The sequence below is a fragment of the Cylas formicarius genome, unplaced genomic scaffold (genome assembly GCF_029955315.1).
Source record: "Cylas formicarius isolate icCylForm1 unplaced genomic scaffold, icCylForm1.1 PGA_scaffold_2__14_contigs__length_35257938, whole genome shotgun sequence".
Classification (NCBI taxonomy): Eukaryota; Metazoa; Arthropoda; class Insecta; order Coleoptera; family Brentidae; genus Cylas; species Cylas formicarius.
In genome coordinates this window covers 29,124,490-29,140,875 of record NW_026844319.1, presented here as the reverse complement: position 1 = coordinate 29,140,875, position 16,386 = coordinate 29,124,490, and the positions used below count along the sequence as shown (strand labels likewise).

The 16,386-nt window shown below is 37.2% G+C and overlaps 1 protein-coding gene across 4 annotated transcripts in view; it reads left to right on the top strand.

The window, feature by feature from the left end:
- Positions 1–16,386, top strand: part of LOC132697851 (regulating synaptic membrane exocytosis protein 1) — a 91,572-nt gene that overhangs the window by 66,724 nt on the left and 8,462 nt on the right. For all 4 annotated transcript variants that reach the window (XM_060663550.1, XM_060663548.1, XM_060663549.1 and 1 more), the window contains 6 exons: positions 1,950–2,074; positions 2,124–2,331; positions 3,878–3,936; positions 11,778–11,959; positions 13,587–13,936; positions 15,019–15,348. In XM_060663550.1, the coding sequence (XP_060519533.1) occupies positions 1,950–2,074; positions 2,124–2,331; positions 3,878–3,936; positions 11,778–11,959; positions 13,587–13,936; positions 15,019–15,348 (1,254 nt within the window). The remainder of the gene's footprint in view (positions 1–1,949; positions 2,075–2,123; positions 2,332–3,877; positions 3,937–11,777; positions 11,960–13,586; positions 13,937–15,018; positions 15,349–16,386) is intronic.

The window sequence follows — 16,386 nt, the reverse complement described above, 5'->3', positions numbered from 1 at the left end:
CGTTCGATCGGATTGAGGTCGAGGCTGCATGCTGGCCACTCCATAACTCGAAAACCGACTTCTGTAATGTAATCTTAAACGATCCTTGTGGTGTGCCTAGCATAGTCCTGTAGCAACTGTTAACCCCCTTGACCACGGCGGGTCGGTTCTTGTGTCCATAGAAATTGCACCCCATATCATGCATGAACCACCTCCATAAGGGCTCCGCTCTACATTGCAGCATTCTATTGGCCTTCGATACACTATTTTTCATCGGTCACTACCAAAAATAAATATTCTGGTCTCATCTCAAAACAGAACAGACCCCAATTGGTTCAATGTCCAATTTAGATGATCCCGTGCAAAGCGCAAGCCTGTTTGTCGATGACCTGGAGTAATTGCGGTTGTTTTGAGGTCACGTTATTTTCCTTCAGTCTTCTTCTCACTGTTCACAGACTAAGAGCCGCTTTTCGAACGTCATGGAGCTGTTGTTTTACTTGACTCGCATTAAGCCACATCCAAATTCAAGCATAGCGCATGATCAGCAGGTATTCATCATTAGGGCCAGAAACCTTGGGTGTTAATTTAGTTATTGATTCTCTAGTTTTATAAACATGTAACTGCCTAGAGTTAATACTACCTTACTACATGTTATGTACACACAAAACGTTAAATTATTCAGCTGAAAGGTAGATTATTTTATCTTATGTCAGGTAGTACGCGTAGTAGGAATTCCTCATTTCGTATATTCAAACAAATCTGCAGTATTTGAAAAATGCTGCGCCTATTGTTCTCCCAGCTTCTACAAAATAACCACTCACGTTTAAATACAAACTTAAAACTTATTTGTTTTACATTTTTACTTATTAAACTTATTTTTTATTGGTTTATTTAATTAATAACTGACAGGAAAGACGATTGAGACTGGAATATAATTGAAATCGATAAGTAAAGGTAACTGTTTGACCTAGAAAGTGGGGTTCTGCGCTAATATCAGCAGATTTGATGTGGTTTTCGATACTATAAGCCGATTTTGTGTGTAATCCGTACGAAACCAAGAAGAAAAAGCCACCATTTGTCAAAACAAGGGGGGTTTTTAGTTGATATCTGCGGGTTTAATGTAGATTTCGGTACGATACGTGGCTCAAAAGAAGATTTTGACTGGAGTCATATATTTATTATTGTTGTTATAGATTACATTTTAAAACTCATACCTGTATAAAATGATTCTGATCTCAATATTTGAGATTTTAAACTAAGCCGTAGTCGTTGCGCTGGGGATTTTAGCACAGAACCTCCGTAGCATATCTACTATGGTCCACTTCGCGTATCGTCGTATCGCGACGAATTTGACGGTCGACTAACTAGACGGACGATGTTTCGAATTTATATAAGCTCATGAATTTTTATTGACGACAGCTTTGCCACCTGGAGATCCGCGATTTCTCTCCACGGATCGCTAACAAGCGTATTTGTTTATGCGCATATTTATTCAAATCGACCCGGTTTCTCCGGAGGCATTGCGCTTTTTTTATTCGGGTCTATCCTTTCTTCTTTTTATTAATTTAATCTATACCGCGCCATTTCGAAAAGTGCCGACTTTCTCATTAGTGATTTCAATATCGAAGATTTCAGACGTTGCCCGGATAGAGGACTTCTGGATTCCGAAAATATCTTAGGAACCAATGATGATTAACATAGATGAACAGTGCTTGAAATAACTTCCTTACGGCATATTTTAGAAACTCAGAGGGATTCAAAAAATGTTCCTGCACTCCAGACACGGTCGTAATAGCAAATTGAAAAAAAATATTGTCCGATGCATAGAAAATAATAGAGGTTATGTGGAACATGTTTAGCATTAATTATTGATATTTTCATTGTTTGAATAATATAATTGTATTTGTTATATGCTTGCATGTGGAAAAATTAAAAGATTTTATTTTAAAAAAACGACATGACATTTGCAGCTAGAGGCTTCGGTATGCGGGTAGTCGGAGGGAAAACTAGTCCTGACGGCCACCTGTTCGCTTATATAGTGTGGACGGTACCCGGAGGACCCGCAGAAAAGGGCGGGCTGCAACAGGGCGACAAAGTAAGTTCCAGCCCCTCCCTTTCGCTTTTTTCGACGCCGATTGGTTTAGGTTTTGGAGTGGGGAGGCGTGTCGCTGATCGACAGGAACTTCGAGGAGGTGTGCGCCATTATGGACCACCACACAGGCGACACCGTCGAACTGTTGGTGGAACACGCTACCGATCTGCGCATGTGCGACTTTCTCGACGAACCCCCGCCGCCGCCGCCGCCATCGTCCGGCAGGAAACCGTCAGAGGCGAACATTACCGGCTTATACGGTAAGCTCCGCCCACACGAACGTTTCTCGACCAATCGCGGTACTCGGGCGTGGTGACGGGGGCGTGGTTTCTTTCCGACCGCGTTTTTCGATTGACTTGAGGGCGGTCGCGCGCTCCCCAAGACTTCGTCTTTCCGTTCTACCTCTATTTGGACGTAATTAAAACGGAAATGGTAATTAAATCGTCTGCGTCGATTTTAAGCCCTTAATTTGCGGTGGGATATTGCGAGGGTTCCGTTAAATCAACGAGTGTATTTCCGTTTTCTGGATACATCGTTATATAGGCATCGCAGTCGCGCCAAACTCTCTGTTACTTCCGATATTCGTTAAAAAGGGGAACATATTTTTTAGGACGCGATATTAATTTAGTTGAAATCGCGGGCAGATAATCAAAAAAATCCCCAACATTTCGGAATTTTCCGTGACATATTTTAATCTTTTAAATCTTTCTTTTAGTCTTCAAAAAGATAATGCATAATCATATAGACAACGCCCAAATATCCTATTACAATTGGAATAGCAAATCAAATTAAAACTATTAAATGCTTTCTTTTATATTTTGAGACAATTCTAAAAAGAAAGTGTTTTTTTTTTAAAACGTCAAACGTTTTTATTTGACATTATGGCTATTTAATCTAATGTAATTTTTGCAATGCTCCGTTGAATGTATAATAACAGTTTACGATATGATCCATCTGTAAAAATATCTTGAATCTTCTTCTGATATGCATTTGTGTTCATCACCACCGTAGTTGGAACCTTTTGTAAGAACTGAAGTTGGTGCGATGATGCATTTGTTTGGTGGCTGAGTTTGATCATTTCACTAGTGTCGACGTTAGTTTTTCAAATTTCTGATTTTGGGTAGAAGATAAACGAAGATTTAAAGCTTTGTTAGTTTCGGTTAGTTAGAACTTTGATGTGGACAAGATGTAATACTGGACACTGTAATACTATTTACAAAACTTCTGGATTCTTCCACTTACGTTTCAAAATACTTAAAACCACAAAGCAATAAATTCAAAATATTTTTGGTCGTATTATATCATTTAAGAAACTTTTGGTCTGCTCCTGCGTCGGTTGTTGTTGAGTCGAACTAGTTGACGTTTCGCCAATCAGAGAAATACAGAAGTTTTGTAAATAGTATTAGAGTATCCTGTGGAAGTTTCTTTGAAAAATTACCAACTCTTAGGATTTTGGAAAATTTCCTCGTATTATTAGCTTCATCATGGCAGTGGTAGAGGTGACAATAAGCTTTTCTCGAATATTTATAAGTAGAAATTCCTCGGTTGGTTTTGCTAAAATATCCCCAATCCACCGCATGTTAGTCCATTACGATTCAACTCCGACGCTTAAAACTTGCGTCTTTTTTCAGGCACGAAAACGGTGAGCGAGTAATGAAAACGCTGGCGATTTAAAGCGGGCAGAGAATTATCAGATCGGGAGGATTTTCGAACGCGTTTGCCTTATCTAATCGCGGGCCTTGATAGATGATGATTCGGCCTTGGTTTTCGGCAGCTTCGCAGTCTTATTTCCTTCTTTTTTTTCAGAACCAGAGAACGACAAAACCCCGTCGTCGCCTACGAGAAGGAAACTACCCAAGACACCGGTATAAACACGGCTTTATTTCTTATTCGGCCTAAATATCACCCGCCCTCAACAAACCTTGATTGATGGGCTTATAAAAATCAATTTTATTGCCTTCTTCCGAACTGATAAGAATGAATTTCGTACGAAAAGTGTTAAAATTATCAGGGAATGTACTTTTTAAATTATTGATTTTGGTGTCGATAAAGATTACATTTACACTTTGATCTGATTTTGTTGTTAAGCCTGTCTATTGGATGGTCTGTTGCATTTTATGACCCATTGATCGCTTTCTCTGATACTTCGTGCTTCACATTGGTGCAAACGTTTCAAAGTTTTAACTAATACATATTTTTATATCGATTTTTATTGAACTTACACTTACAGGATATATATATATATATATATATATATATATATATATATATATATATATATATATATATATATATATATATATATATATATATATATATATATACAGGGTTTTTCACTTAAAACTCCGCACGCCAATAAGTCCAAAACGAAAAGAAATATTTAATTTATGTAAAAAGTAGTCAAAGTGTGGGGTCAAGTAGATATTTCCTAAAGTTTAAAAAATTCGACGCCTGCAAAGAGCTGGGCGTCGCGACGCGTCGAAAAATTATTCGATTGCAGAGACTTTGGAAATACGCGCATACAAAAGTACATATTATTTAAAAACTTTTTTGTTATTTACTCAAACTTATTTACTTTACCCGTTTCTAAGTTATACCGATTTAAAGTAAACATTTCTTGATTAATACAAAATGTGATTAACGCTTATTTTTACAAGTATGCCATGAATGTTAGTTACTATGGCAACCATTGTTATCGCAGTTGTTTTAAGTTCAATTACAAACAATAGATTTCAACTATTTTAGTATGATTTTATTTATTATTTTTTATCGATTTAGTTCTGATAACATGATAAATAAATGAAAAAACAGTAAAATACCTACAAGTTAATAACCAAAATTATTATTGCAATTAACTACATAATAAGATATTTCAAAAATTTTGTTCAAAATTGTGTCCATCTGGTCGAACACAACTATCAAAAACTTTTAACAGATGAGCTTGGGTCACTTGTAGGAGAGTCCTTCTTGTGATAGCGGCACACGCTGCACTAATTTTGTTAATGAGATCAGCCATATCTTAGATAGGTTCTTCATAGATAACGTTTTTTAGGTAGCCCCAAAGAAAATAATCTGGTGGTGTAATGTCCGGGGACATCGCCGGCCACCTTACCGGTCCATTAGTACCAAACCATCTATTGGGATATTCTCGGTTCAAATACCTCGTTACTATTTGGGCATTATGTGCAGGCGCTCCATCCTGCTGTAGCCACATATTCATTCTAGTGTCAAGAGGCACTTCTTCTAATAATTCCGGAAGTGTAGTTTGAAGAAATCTTAAATAGCGATCTGCATTTAAAGTTCCTTCGTAAAAGTAAGGTCCAATAAGGAATCCATTTAATATGCCGCACCAAACATTGATACTAAAAATTCGTTGGTTACCTCTTTCTGTAATCCACCGAGGATGGTTTTCGGACCAAAAACGACAGTTGTGTCTATTAACGATTCCATTATTTTGAAATCGACTTTCGTCGCTCCATAAAATTTTCGAGAGAAAATTTGCATCTTGGCTATACAAATCGGACAATGTCGCTAAGAAATATATTCTTCTAGCATAATCGCCTGGTTCTAGTTTATGAACTAGTTTACTTTTGTACGGGTGAAAAGAGTTTCTATGTAGAATTCTCCACGAAGAAATTATATTAACACCGGTTTTTTCTTTTATCTCTGATAGGGATATCTTGGGGTTATTATCAACCTGCTGAATTACAGCAGCAGTATTTTCATCATTTGTAGCCGTCCTGTTCCTATCTCTTTTAGGTTTCATGAAGCTGCCATATTCTCTTAAGTTTTTACATAAACTTGAAAAGGTTTTTGCATCGGGGACTCTTCTATGCGGATAACGCCGTGCGTAAACTCTTTTTGCTTCTCTACAATTGCATCTGCATTCTCCAAACACCAGTAACATGTCTACTTTTTCCTCATTGCTAAATTGCACCATTTTCACATAATAATTCTTAGTTTTTTTTAAACCGAACAAATTTGGATATTTCTTGTGACAAAATGTGACAATTTTTTGATACAGCAATAACAACTTACGTTTGTAATTGCACTTAAAACAACTGCGATAACAATGGTTGCCATAGTAACTAACATTCATGGCATACTTGTAAAAATAAGCGTAAATCACATTTTTTATTAATCAAGAAATGTTTACTTTAAATCGGTATAACTTAGAAACGGGTAAAGTAAATAAGTTTGAGTAAATAACAAAAAAGTTTTTAAATAATATGTACTTTTGTATGCGCGTATTTCCAAAGTCCCTGCAATCGAATAATTTTTCGACGCGTCGCGACGCCCAGCTCTTTGCAGGCGTCGAATTTTTTAAACTTTAGGAAATATCTACTTGACCCCACACTTTGACTACTTTTTACATAAATTAAATATTTCTTTTCGTTTTGGACTTATTGGCGTGCGGAGTTTTAAGTGAAAAACCCTGTATATATATATATATATATATATATATATATATATATATATATATATATATATATATATATATATATATATATATATATATATATATATATATATATATATATATATATATATATATATATATATATATATATATATATATATATATATATATATATATATATATATATATATGTGTCAAAAAAAAAAAGATTGTGATGCCATAGCCAACAACAATTTTTCAAAATATTCTGATATTTCTTTTGATACTTCTTTTGGGGAAAATGTTTATAAATTAGTATAAAAACATGTATGTGGCGGAACCAGCTTGATTTTGAAAAAAAGTGTCAACAAGTGCGCACCTAAATAAAAATTAATTTTATATTAGGACTACATGTTATGTCAATTTAATTATACATATGTATAAATTCTTATGATCAGATTAATAGAAAGTTTTTCAAAAAAAAAGAAATAAGAGACATAAAAACAATGAGGGTATTATAACATTATTAGTTATTAGTTGATACGCTAGACTTCTATTTGATATATACGAAATAGATATGTACTAGCAAAAATTACTCAATAATGATTATTATTTATTTTACATAGTATTTTCTTAATATTAATTTTATTTTTATATACCTATAAACTTTTTAACTAAACTTTAAGGATCGAATTAACAAACTCTTTTTAGTCCATTTTATGTTGTATAGATTTATTTATTTAATTTTCTTACCTTGTTTAGTTGGCCTATAAACTTTAATTATTTACTTTTGTAATCAGGTATTTTTAATCAAGCTAGATAACTATTAAATGTTTCTTTAAATATGAATTCTAAAGACTTACTAATCATCACTACACTTAAATCTGTTAAAGTGTGTAGTATAGAGTCAATTTTTTTCAAAATTTTCACGTATTAATTTGCATCCTGTATTGTTAGCGACAGGTTTTATTCGTATATCTGAAGTATTATATCTTTAAAAAAAGTAGTATCATGTTTTTGCTATTTAAAAAATACCTAATATTGCCAAAGAGTGACCTAATGTGGGCAGCTTTAAATTCAACAAAAATGTATACGGGTGTTATCTTATATTTTGTCCATCTATTTGGGACACCCTGTACAAGCTGAGGCGCATTAAGAAGTGTATCACCTCCTTAGTCTGTGGTTAAATTCTCGTTGCAATACCTTAATCAGTAGCATCACAACACATTTTTAAACTCATAACCTCAATTTCTGCCTAAACTATGCAATAATACTAGAACACTCGCTGGCACTTCAACATAAAGATGAATTTTTTGCAGCGTTTGTTTTTCTAAAAAGAATATTAACTTAGACGAATCGAAGAAAACACTTCGTTAGAATTAACAACATATCGGAGACCTTCCTTCTGTGTTATCGGGCCAGCGGAATATTGTTCATAGAACTTCTATAATTTATACACTGGATGAAACGTCATAAAAAATAATAAGAATATACCGTATTAAGCACATCGAATTGTTTAAATATGACATTTTCCACTTTTTCTCACACCTCCGACCAAAAATACGTATAGTTCAATAAAAATCGCGAAACTTTGCACCTGTATCTCTGTACATCTACCGCGTTTTCATAACGGAACGTATAAAATTTCTACCAAATCTATTGTATTTTCATATTCCGTCATTTTTCTAATCTCTTAAATTTTTCTACGTCGACGTGACAAATCAAAACGTAGAGCTTTAATCTTGGACGAACGGATCTGAATCCGATGCGAGATATTTCTAAATAAATAAAAAAAATAAGAGCCTGTGATAATTTTGACATTCCACGCGATGTGCGTTCCGATTGGATCGTCCAAGTAAACTCAAAATGTCCGCCATTTATAATTTACCATTGAATCGCCAACAGAGTGGGATTTCGAACGGTTCAGCCGTTATTACCCCATAGCAAGCTGCATTTTTAGTTTAGTTTTGGTTAGTTGTGTTGTTTATCGGCCCCCACCCTTAGACTTTCTCCCCATAGCAAAAATTTCTCTCCACTTTTGTCGAGGTTTAATTCGAACGTTGCAGCTCGTAAAACAAAATGGTAAATTATAAAATCGAATCTGTATAAAATGGCGATCGGCCAAATATTTTGTAAATTATGGCTTATACTTTGTAGATTTTTAAAAATTAGGTTATTGTGTAAAAAAAATTGACACGACGGCGTTGTTGGTAAGTGTCCGTTTTCTCTGTTCCTTTCTGTGTAGCACATTCGATGTAATTTATGTAGCTAATTAAGGTTGGTACGACGCGGCGCTGTCTAGTTTCCCTCTCATATATATTCAATATCTGTGGGCTTTAAACCAACGTATATACTTAGTAAAAATGTATACAACGTATACATCATAATATATGTACCACCACAGAACATAAAAAGGAGTAATTTGCTTAGCTCTACATAGCTGGCGCCACTTGAACTGGATAAATGTAAATTACAATTCTAACAATGTCACTATAAACAATGTTGCACGAAATTGCATGAAATTCAAAATATTTGTTCAAATTACGGTATTATTATTATAATTTTCCAAAACAATAATTAAATTAATCTTACGAAAACTAACCAAAACTTCATTTTAATTTAATTTCCGTTTCTTTACAATCATTTCAGCCTCCGAAAATAATAATCCAATAAAGTTGAAATTAATGGTAAATTTTAGCAAGTACCTGCGTTGCAACCTGTAATAAACTTTCGAAGCATTGAAAAATATTTTATCGATTCGAATTTACATTAAAAGAGTCCATGTTTTTGTAAATCCTAGGATAGAAACAATTTTAAAAGCCAATTAATTAGCTTTTCAAACTTTTAAATTTCTAATAACCCACGTAAAAATTTAAAATTTATAATCATGCATTTTATGGTTCTTCCAAACTCTCTAGAGACCATTCAAGATAAGGTCCCTGGTATGTTCAATGTTTCCATTCGTGAAAATCATTTTTTTATCAAATTGGAATAATTTCTTTAACACAATTCGAAAATGAAAGAATATAGAGGGCGTGCTGTTTCTAAAAACTAAATAAACAGTGTTTCTACAAGTCCCATACAAATCCGTATTTGATTCCATCTAAAAAAAGAATGCCCGAGCCCTTGCATTAACTGTATGGAAAAGCTAAGGCTGCAAATGGCTTCAAACAACCTCAGCATTTAAACTAAACAACTGAACACTTCTGGTGACATTCCAAGCGCAGTTTGGATATCATCATGGCTAATTTCACTCTGTTGGCTTCTCTTCTACGTTATTCAGCGGAACTACAGTCACAACGCTCTCTAAAATTCCATAGCCAGGGTAGATTCCGCCGATCTACACTTCTTGTACCCCTTGAAAACTGCTCTGTCCCCATGATAATACTAAAGTTTTCGTCTTTTGATTCTGGTTATTACTTCACGGTCTTTGTTTCTCCTTCCCGAATGTTTTGGTGGTCTCTATTCTATTTTGTTTAAGGTCTCCAACCTCTACAGCATATAAGAAAATGGAAAGTACGTAAAAGCAAAACCTTTTCATAATATTAAAAGTTCTTCGAAATGTTTTACAGCGATATACTTTACATTACATGTGAAGCGGGGACTAGATGGAGCCGTACCACGCACCGAGGTCATCTCTTTTCTATTGCAAAATAAAAAACGGACCTTTACCAACAACAAGCCGATATCGCTTCGGGCCGAAAACTAGGTACGAAGACGACAATACTCTGTGTAGCGAAAACAAAATGTCCGGCATCTGTGCGTAGCTTCTCGACCGTAATCGTAGTAGAACAATTCGTTAACTCGATGTTTACTAATTGTAATAATTGTTGTCCACAAACTCTGTCGCTCTGCAACTACGTAATTAGGTAGTTGCCTAGATGCTATTGTCTCGTCCGTTCGGTCCGCCGGGTTCAGCGATTCCCACGAATTTTCGAATGCCTAAAGCCGCCCGACAAACACGCGGACGAGGCGACGTAGTTTGCAAAGGGAAAGTAAAAAAGGGAGGGACTGGCTTGGTAATAAGCATTTATTTAAAAAATTCCTTAAAAAATTAAAAGGAAACAATTTCAAATTAATTGAAAATAAAAACGAATTGAATACTAAAAGCTATCGACACATACGATAATATAGTACATAGGGATACGACACTGGTTAATAATCAGAACAAGTGGAAAATATGACTAGGGCAATGAGTATCTCAACCGAATTGGTTTAATAAAATTTGTAGCAATTTATTTCCATACTCCGCAGTGTAAAAATATCTGTATGTATGATATTAACAAGTACTAAAATAAATTTTACATTTTAAAAAGCAAAATTATTAATTAGAATTCACATAGAATTAAAACACTAAATCATATTCATTGTAATGTTTTCGTACCTACCTATCTACGTAAAGCATATTGTACTTTTCGTACAAGCCGGCAAACAAACTAATCGAAATTGTAGCGACCTGAATCCCTCCCTTTTTTTAATTTCTCTACTGTAGTTAGTCAATCGGTGTCAGCTGGGACAGACCCATGTCCGATATACTAATGATAACGGATCTAAACGAACACTCTCCGTACATCTGTGTGTCATTCGATGTGTAACCCATTACCAAAATTAAACCAGCTCCAAAAACCACGGTCTTTGCATTTCGTACACCTACTCGCACGCTTCTCTGCGACGGGACAACGTGGGATTCAGTTCTAGGTACGCGAACAGTTTAATCGTATATGAACGACTTTTATCGAACCCGCTACGCTCTGTCCCAACTGGCACGCGTCTCATGTTTGTCTCGCAGTCACCTCCTCTACGTGAATGTGCTTTGCTTGATGAAATTTAGTGCGTAGGGCGCTTTTCTTCCTCTCTTTTTCTTTGTCTGTCCGTTGTGGTTGTTGTCCGGTTTGATGCGAATGAGACAAGCCGAGATCGACGAGCGATATGGCGGGTGGCCAGGCTTTGCTTATCTACTGATGACACCCCATTTGAGAAACGATTCACTTATATTGTTTTTGAGTTTCTATAAAGCATTGAACCCCAAATATATAACAAACACCATAGTTGGCATTAATTTTGTATTAAATTTAAAATAAGTAACACGTTCTTGTCTCCGAAAATTCAAACATTCAGAAAAGCACTTAAAATTGTTTTGAACTATTTAATATTAAACGTAATCCTATGATAACTGGTCATTGACCTCGGCTAGCCTTAATCGTGCTCTAATCAATACGCCCCTCTGGGCTTTCTTCTCTTTCCTCGCCTGGATAGTAGGTACGAGTTTTCTTAGTGGCGACTGAGACCGTTACTTTTCGTTTTCAGGAACAACTGGCTAAAGAACGTACCGTTTCCGGTAGAGTTCAGATCCAGGTGTGGTACCACGATGAGAGGAAAGAGCTCGTGGTGGCGGTACTGGCCGGCGACGATCTCGCTCAGAGGGACGACAGTCTTGGTTTTGGCTCATTGCCCGAAGCTTACGCTCGACTCTGTCTCCTGCCTCTAACGTAAATATGCTATATATATGACTAGTTTATTATAGAACCGGCTTTGCTTATCTACTAATGATACCCTTTTTCGATTCAGTTATATTTTTAAGAGATTGTGTTTTTTTTTGCACGAAATGACTCAAAGTCGTTATTATACAGTCTGGGACAGACAATAATGTGCAAGTCCCTGTTGCGAAGGTCAATTCAAGTCTATAACAAGTTTGTTACAATTACTATAACAACTCGTACTAAAGCGTATTATATTGTTTTCCAAATAGCATGTTTATTTTGTGGGTCAGACGAATAGTTTCTAAAAAAAATAAGCTAAAGTCAAAAATTTACAGTGGATCGATTTCTATGTAAAATAACTCTCAATTCAGTTAAAAATGTCTGTAATGTCTCGATATTTAAAATGGATCTCCAACAAACCCTACAAAATGAATGAGCAAATGAACAAGAATACTCTTTTCTTCAGAGTTGATCAAATACTCCTAGCCAAAATCACGATGTGCCAAGAAAACTGATGGAAGAGTATTGGAAATGGGCTTCAGAAGTCAACGGTGGAAAAGACAGACGCCAAATAACACGTGGCAGAAAACTAGATGAGGGAATAACAAGGCAATGGGTCCAAACTATCTCCAAACCTAACAAGAAAACGGAAGTAGGCTATGGCAACTACAATGGACTGGAGAAAAAAAGGACGTTGTACAACGAACGCTCTAAACTCACATCTATCTCTTATGAACCACCCTATATATAAGATCGCTTACGTAAATAACTGAATTTTCAACAAATTTAAAAAACATGCAGAGCATTTTTTAATTGGACCCTTTTTTAATTCGATTTTTCCGTGCGGTAGACCAATCGAGCTAAAATTAAAACTTGCTTACTCGCGCGGAACGTTCCCGAAGGAATAACGTATCGGATCGCCCGCAGAGCAAGGATAATATCGTATTATCGCGCCCGCTAGAGTGCCGAGGTGGAATTAGATATCGAGACGACCAATTTTTTTCGACGCCCGACGCTTTGAACTCTGCCGCCACCACTCTAATCCCGCTCCTGGTTTATCGATTAGTCGCCGAAGGCGAAGTCCGTAATAAATTAAACTTCGCCCAGCGAGTGATCGCTATATGGTACGAGAGCATATTTTGTTGTCGAATTGTGTTCGATAGCGCTTCCCTTGACTACTTCATCAAACGTCAACAAAGACAAGACTGTTGCCTTGCTGAACAGCTCTACCCAACGGGTCGTAAATCTCAATGCCAGTCAATGGTCATATTTATCCGTTCTATTCGTGCTGTTTATGAATGACGCTGTTGGCTTCTTCAAGATATTATTGTCGACACGCATCTGCTATTAAAGTTTCTTCCCTCACTTCTCAAGGACCACATAAAGCAAGGCAGAAGTAGTGCTGTGAAGAGGTCGAAAACCAGATTGAGTGTCTGGGAGGATTTCGTTGTCGAACCGACGAAGTTGTTTAGCTGCAATTTTTTCGACAACCTTTGAGATGGTTGGCCTAAAATTGTTAGATACTCTTTCTGTGGAACGGGTATGGTAACGGTAATATAGCAATTTGTCCATTCGTACGTTTGCTTGAATAAGCGTTTTAAGCAATTTCTAGAATGGTTTAACAAACCCGTTTCAGAACGGAAGAGCACTGCATGCAGACAGAAGTGGCGCCTGCCAGTCAGAATCCCATCTGGAACGCCAACCTGAGCTTCGTCAATGTACCGCCCGACGAGCTCATGGAACGGATACTCGAGATAACCCTGTGGGACCTCATACCTCACCACGAACACGCGTTCTTGGGTGAATGCTCGGTTGACTTGCAAAAGGCGTTCCTGGACGATCGCGCGGTCTGGTGCCGATTGGAGGATCCCAGACAATTGAGGGGTAAATCGCCTCACACGTCGCCAAGAGGTTCCATAGCCGGAACCGGAAAAAGAAACGACTTCGGCAACCAGCGCAGCGTTTCTGACGACGTCGATTCAATCGGTAAGCGTTCGTTCGCTCAAACGCAAAGCAATAATAGGGGCCATAAGTTCTGGGTAGTAGTGGGTTTTCGTTACTTCAGCATCGCCCGTCGTCTGGGGTGACCTTGAGGGAACTAATGCAATGGAGATGGCGGCAGAGGTCCCTAACCATTGTAATTGAACGCCGAACGAATAAAAAAATAATATATTTTTATTAACATATTAATATATTTTATTCCGGTAATTTTGCAAAAACGGAAAAATTAAGCACCCACCGCGAAACCTTTCTAATTGTGACTGTCCTGCTGCTCTTCAGAAATCCATCTCCGTTACTTCTAGCGTTGTATTGGTCGTTTGTTTTTAGTTGTGAAACTTCATCACGGTATGTGACTATGCTTTTTATTTTATAAAAGATGTGTTCAGCATACCCATTGCCCTTCTCGGGTGTTCCATCTTTTCGATTGCGTAATACAATTCACCATTCTCTGATTCTCTGGTTCTTCGATTGTCTTTCTCTTCCTCACCGTTTTCTTTTGTTTTTTCTCCGCATCCTTTGAGAGTAACCAGGTTTTTATTCGTTTTCTCGTAGCTGAAGGATCATTTAAATATGTCAGACTGAATTTTTCTAAAAAAACTTCCACGGATTCTTACGTCGCTTATTGAGGAATCTTCAGAAACTCTTTTGCAAACTACTCTGTACCTGGTCATATGCTGTCTGAGGTGCATAAACATGTCCCAGGTTTGTGTAAAGAGAAAACCTTAATCAGGGTGGAAGTTTTTCTGTGGATTATCGGATTTTTCTTTGGTAAATAATAATAATAAAGGACCACAGTGGCAATTGTGCTGTGACAGTATTTATTAAAGTAATAGCATGTCCTTTTTGGATATAATAAAATGCAATTTGATGAAATTAAGATTCTGAACACAATTCCGAATGCTTAGGGGTTAGTTATTTGCGAACCTATGGATTTTATATGGCACCAGTCCCCGAAACTCACTCAAGAATGATATTGAAAGTTACCGTGCCAAGCGAAATCTCTAAACAAACAATTCTCTTTCGGTTTCTGCCGAAGATTTTTGCTTAACGCGGTTTTCTTCGGGCAGGCGAGTGCGCCAGTTTGCTGCACCCGGACCACGCGTGGGGCTCTCGGCGGGGCTCCTCCCAGTCCGAGCAGCTCGAGGTCGAAGTGTATCAGTTGGGAAAGGACTTTTCCCGATCACTTCCCGGCTCCAGGAGGTCGTCGTTCCAGTCCGCGCAAGAACAAGCGGAACAAGAGGCGGTTCCGGTACCGCCACCGCCTTCGTACAGCCGCGACAGACGGAGGAGCAGCTGCACCCGGATGCTCCGAGACCCGGAGGAGATTTTAAAGTCCCTGAAAGCGGTCAAAGGGGAACTGGGAAGGACGATGAGCTTGACAGCGGAAAAGAGAAGAAGTAAGTAACGATCTTGTTGTCGTACCCGCATGGCGATCCTCTCTCTCTATCTCTCTCTTTCTCTCTCGTTGACAACTAATGACCCTTTTTCTCTTCTTGTACATCCACACAAATATTTAGGGGATCTATAGCCGAACGTCGCCGGTAAGGAACAACTTTCGTCGTATGTTGTGCTCATAGGAAGCGCTTTCCATTCCCATGTTTTTTTTGTGTTCTCGTCCCACACACATCTCCATTTCTGTTTTCGATTATTCATCGAATGTCCGCTCATAAGCCATAGTAGTTGCTGCTCGTTTTCCGGGCTTTATTTTTAGCTCCATACCGCGAGGTGAGTAGTAGTCGAAGTGTTGCCTTAGAGGTAATTGCAATTGTAACCAGCACACTGTTTAAGAGTCAGACAATACGTGGTTAGCCTCACGTTAAGACGTCACCTTCTTATTTTTAAAATAATATATATATGGTAAAATAATGGTAATAGGTGATACTGGATATGGCCATATGCATTTCTGTCACGTAAAAGCAAGTGGAAATTAACCTGCAGGCGACGTGCACTAAGTTTTTCAAAACGGTCTGCTACAAATAAAAAAAGTGAAAAAATGGCATAAGTCGATGCAATCAGGTGTTTAATTTAAGCATAAATTTACATTTTCTAAAATAAAATTAAACAGTATATAAAGCTTATTACAATTCATTATGAAAATGCCCATCTAAATATTTTCTTATAGATTTGAAAAAATACTGTGGAACACGATTGATTCGCACACTAAAGACTTTAAGTGCCCATAAAAAAAATCTATCGGATTAAGATCTGGTGAGCAAGGCGGCCAAGCTAGAGCTCCGCCCCGACCAATCCCTCGATGTTCAAATGCCTGATTTAAATCCCTTCGTAGAGCCAATGTAAAATGGGGTGAAGGCCATCTTGCATTAACCACTTGTTTCCCCATTACGCGATCCGTTAAAGAAATGCGGTCCTATAAGTTTATCTCTTATAATCCCTGCCCATACATTTGTAGAAAACCGGCGTTGATGTTTCCCTTC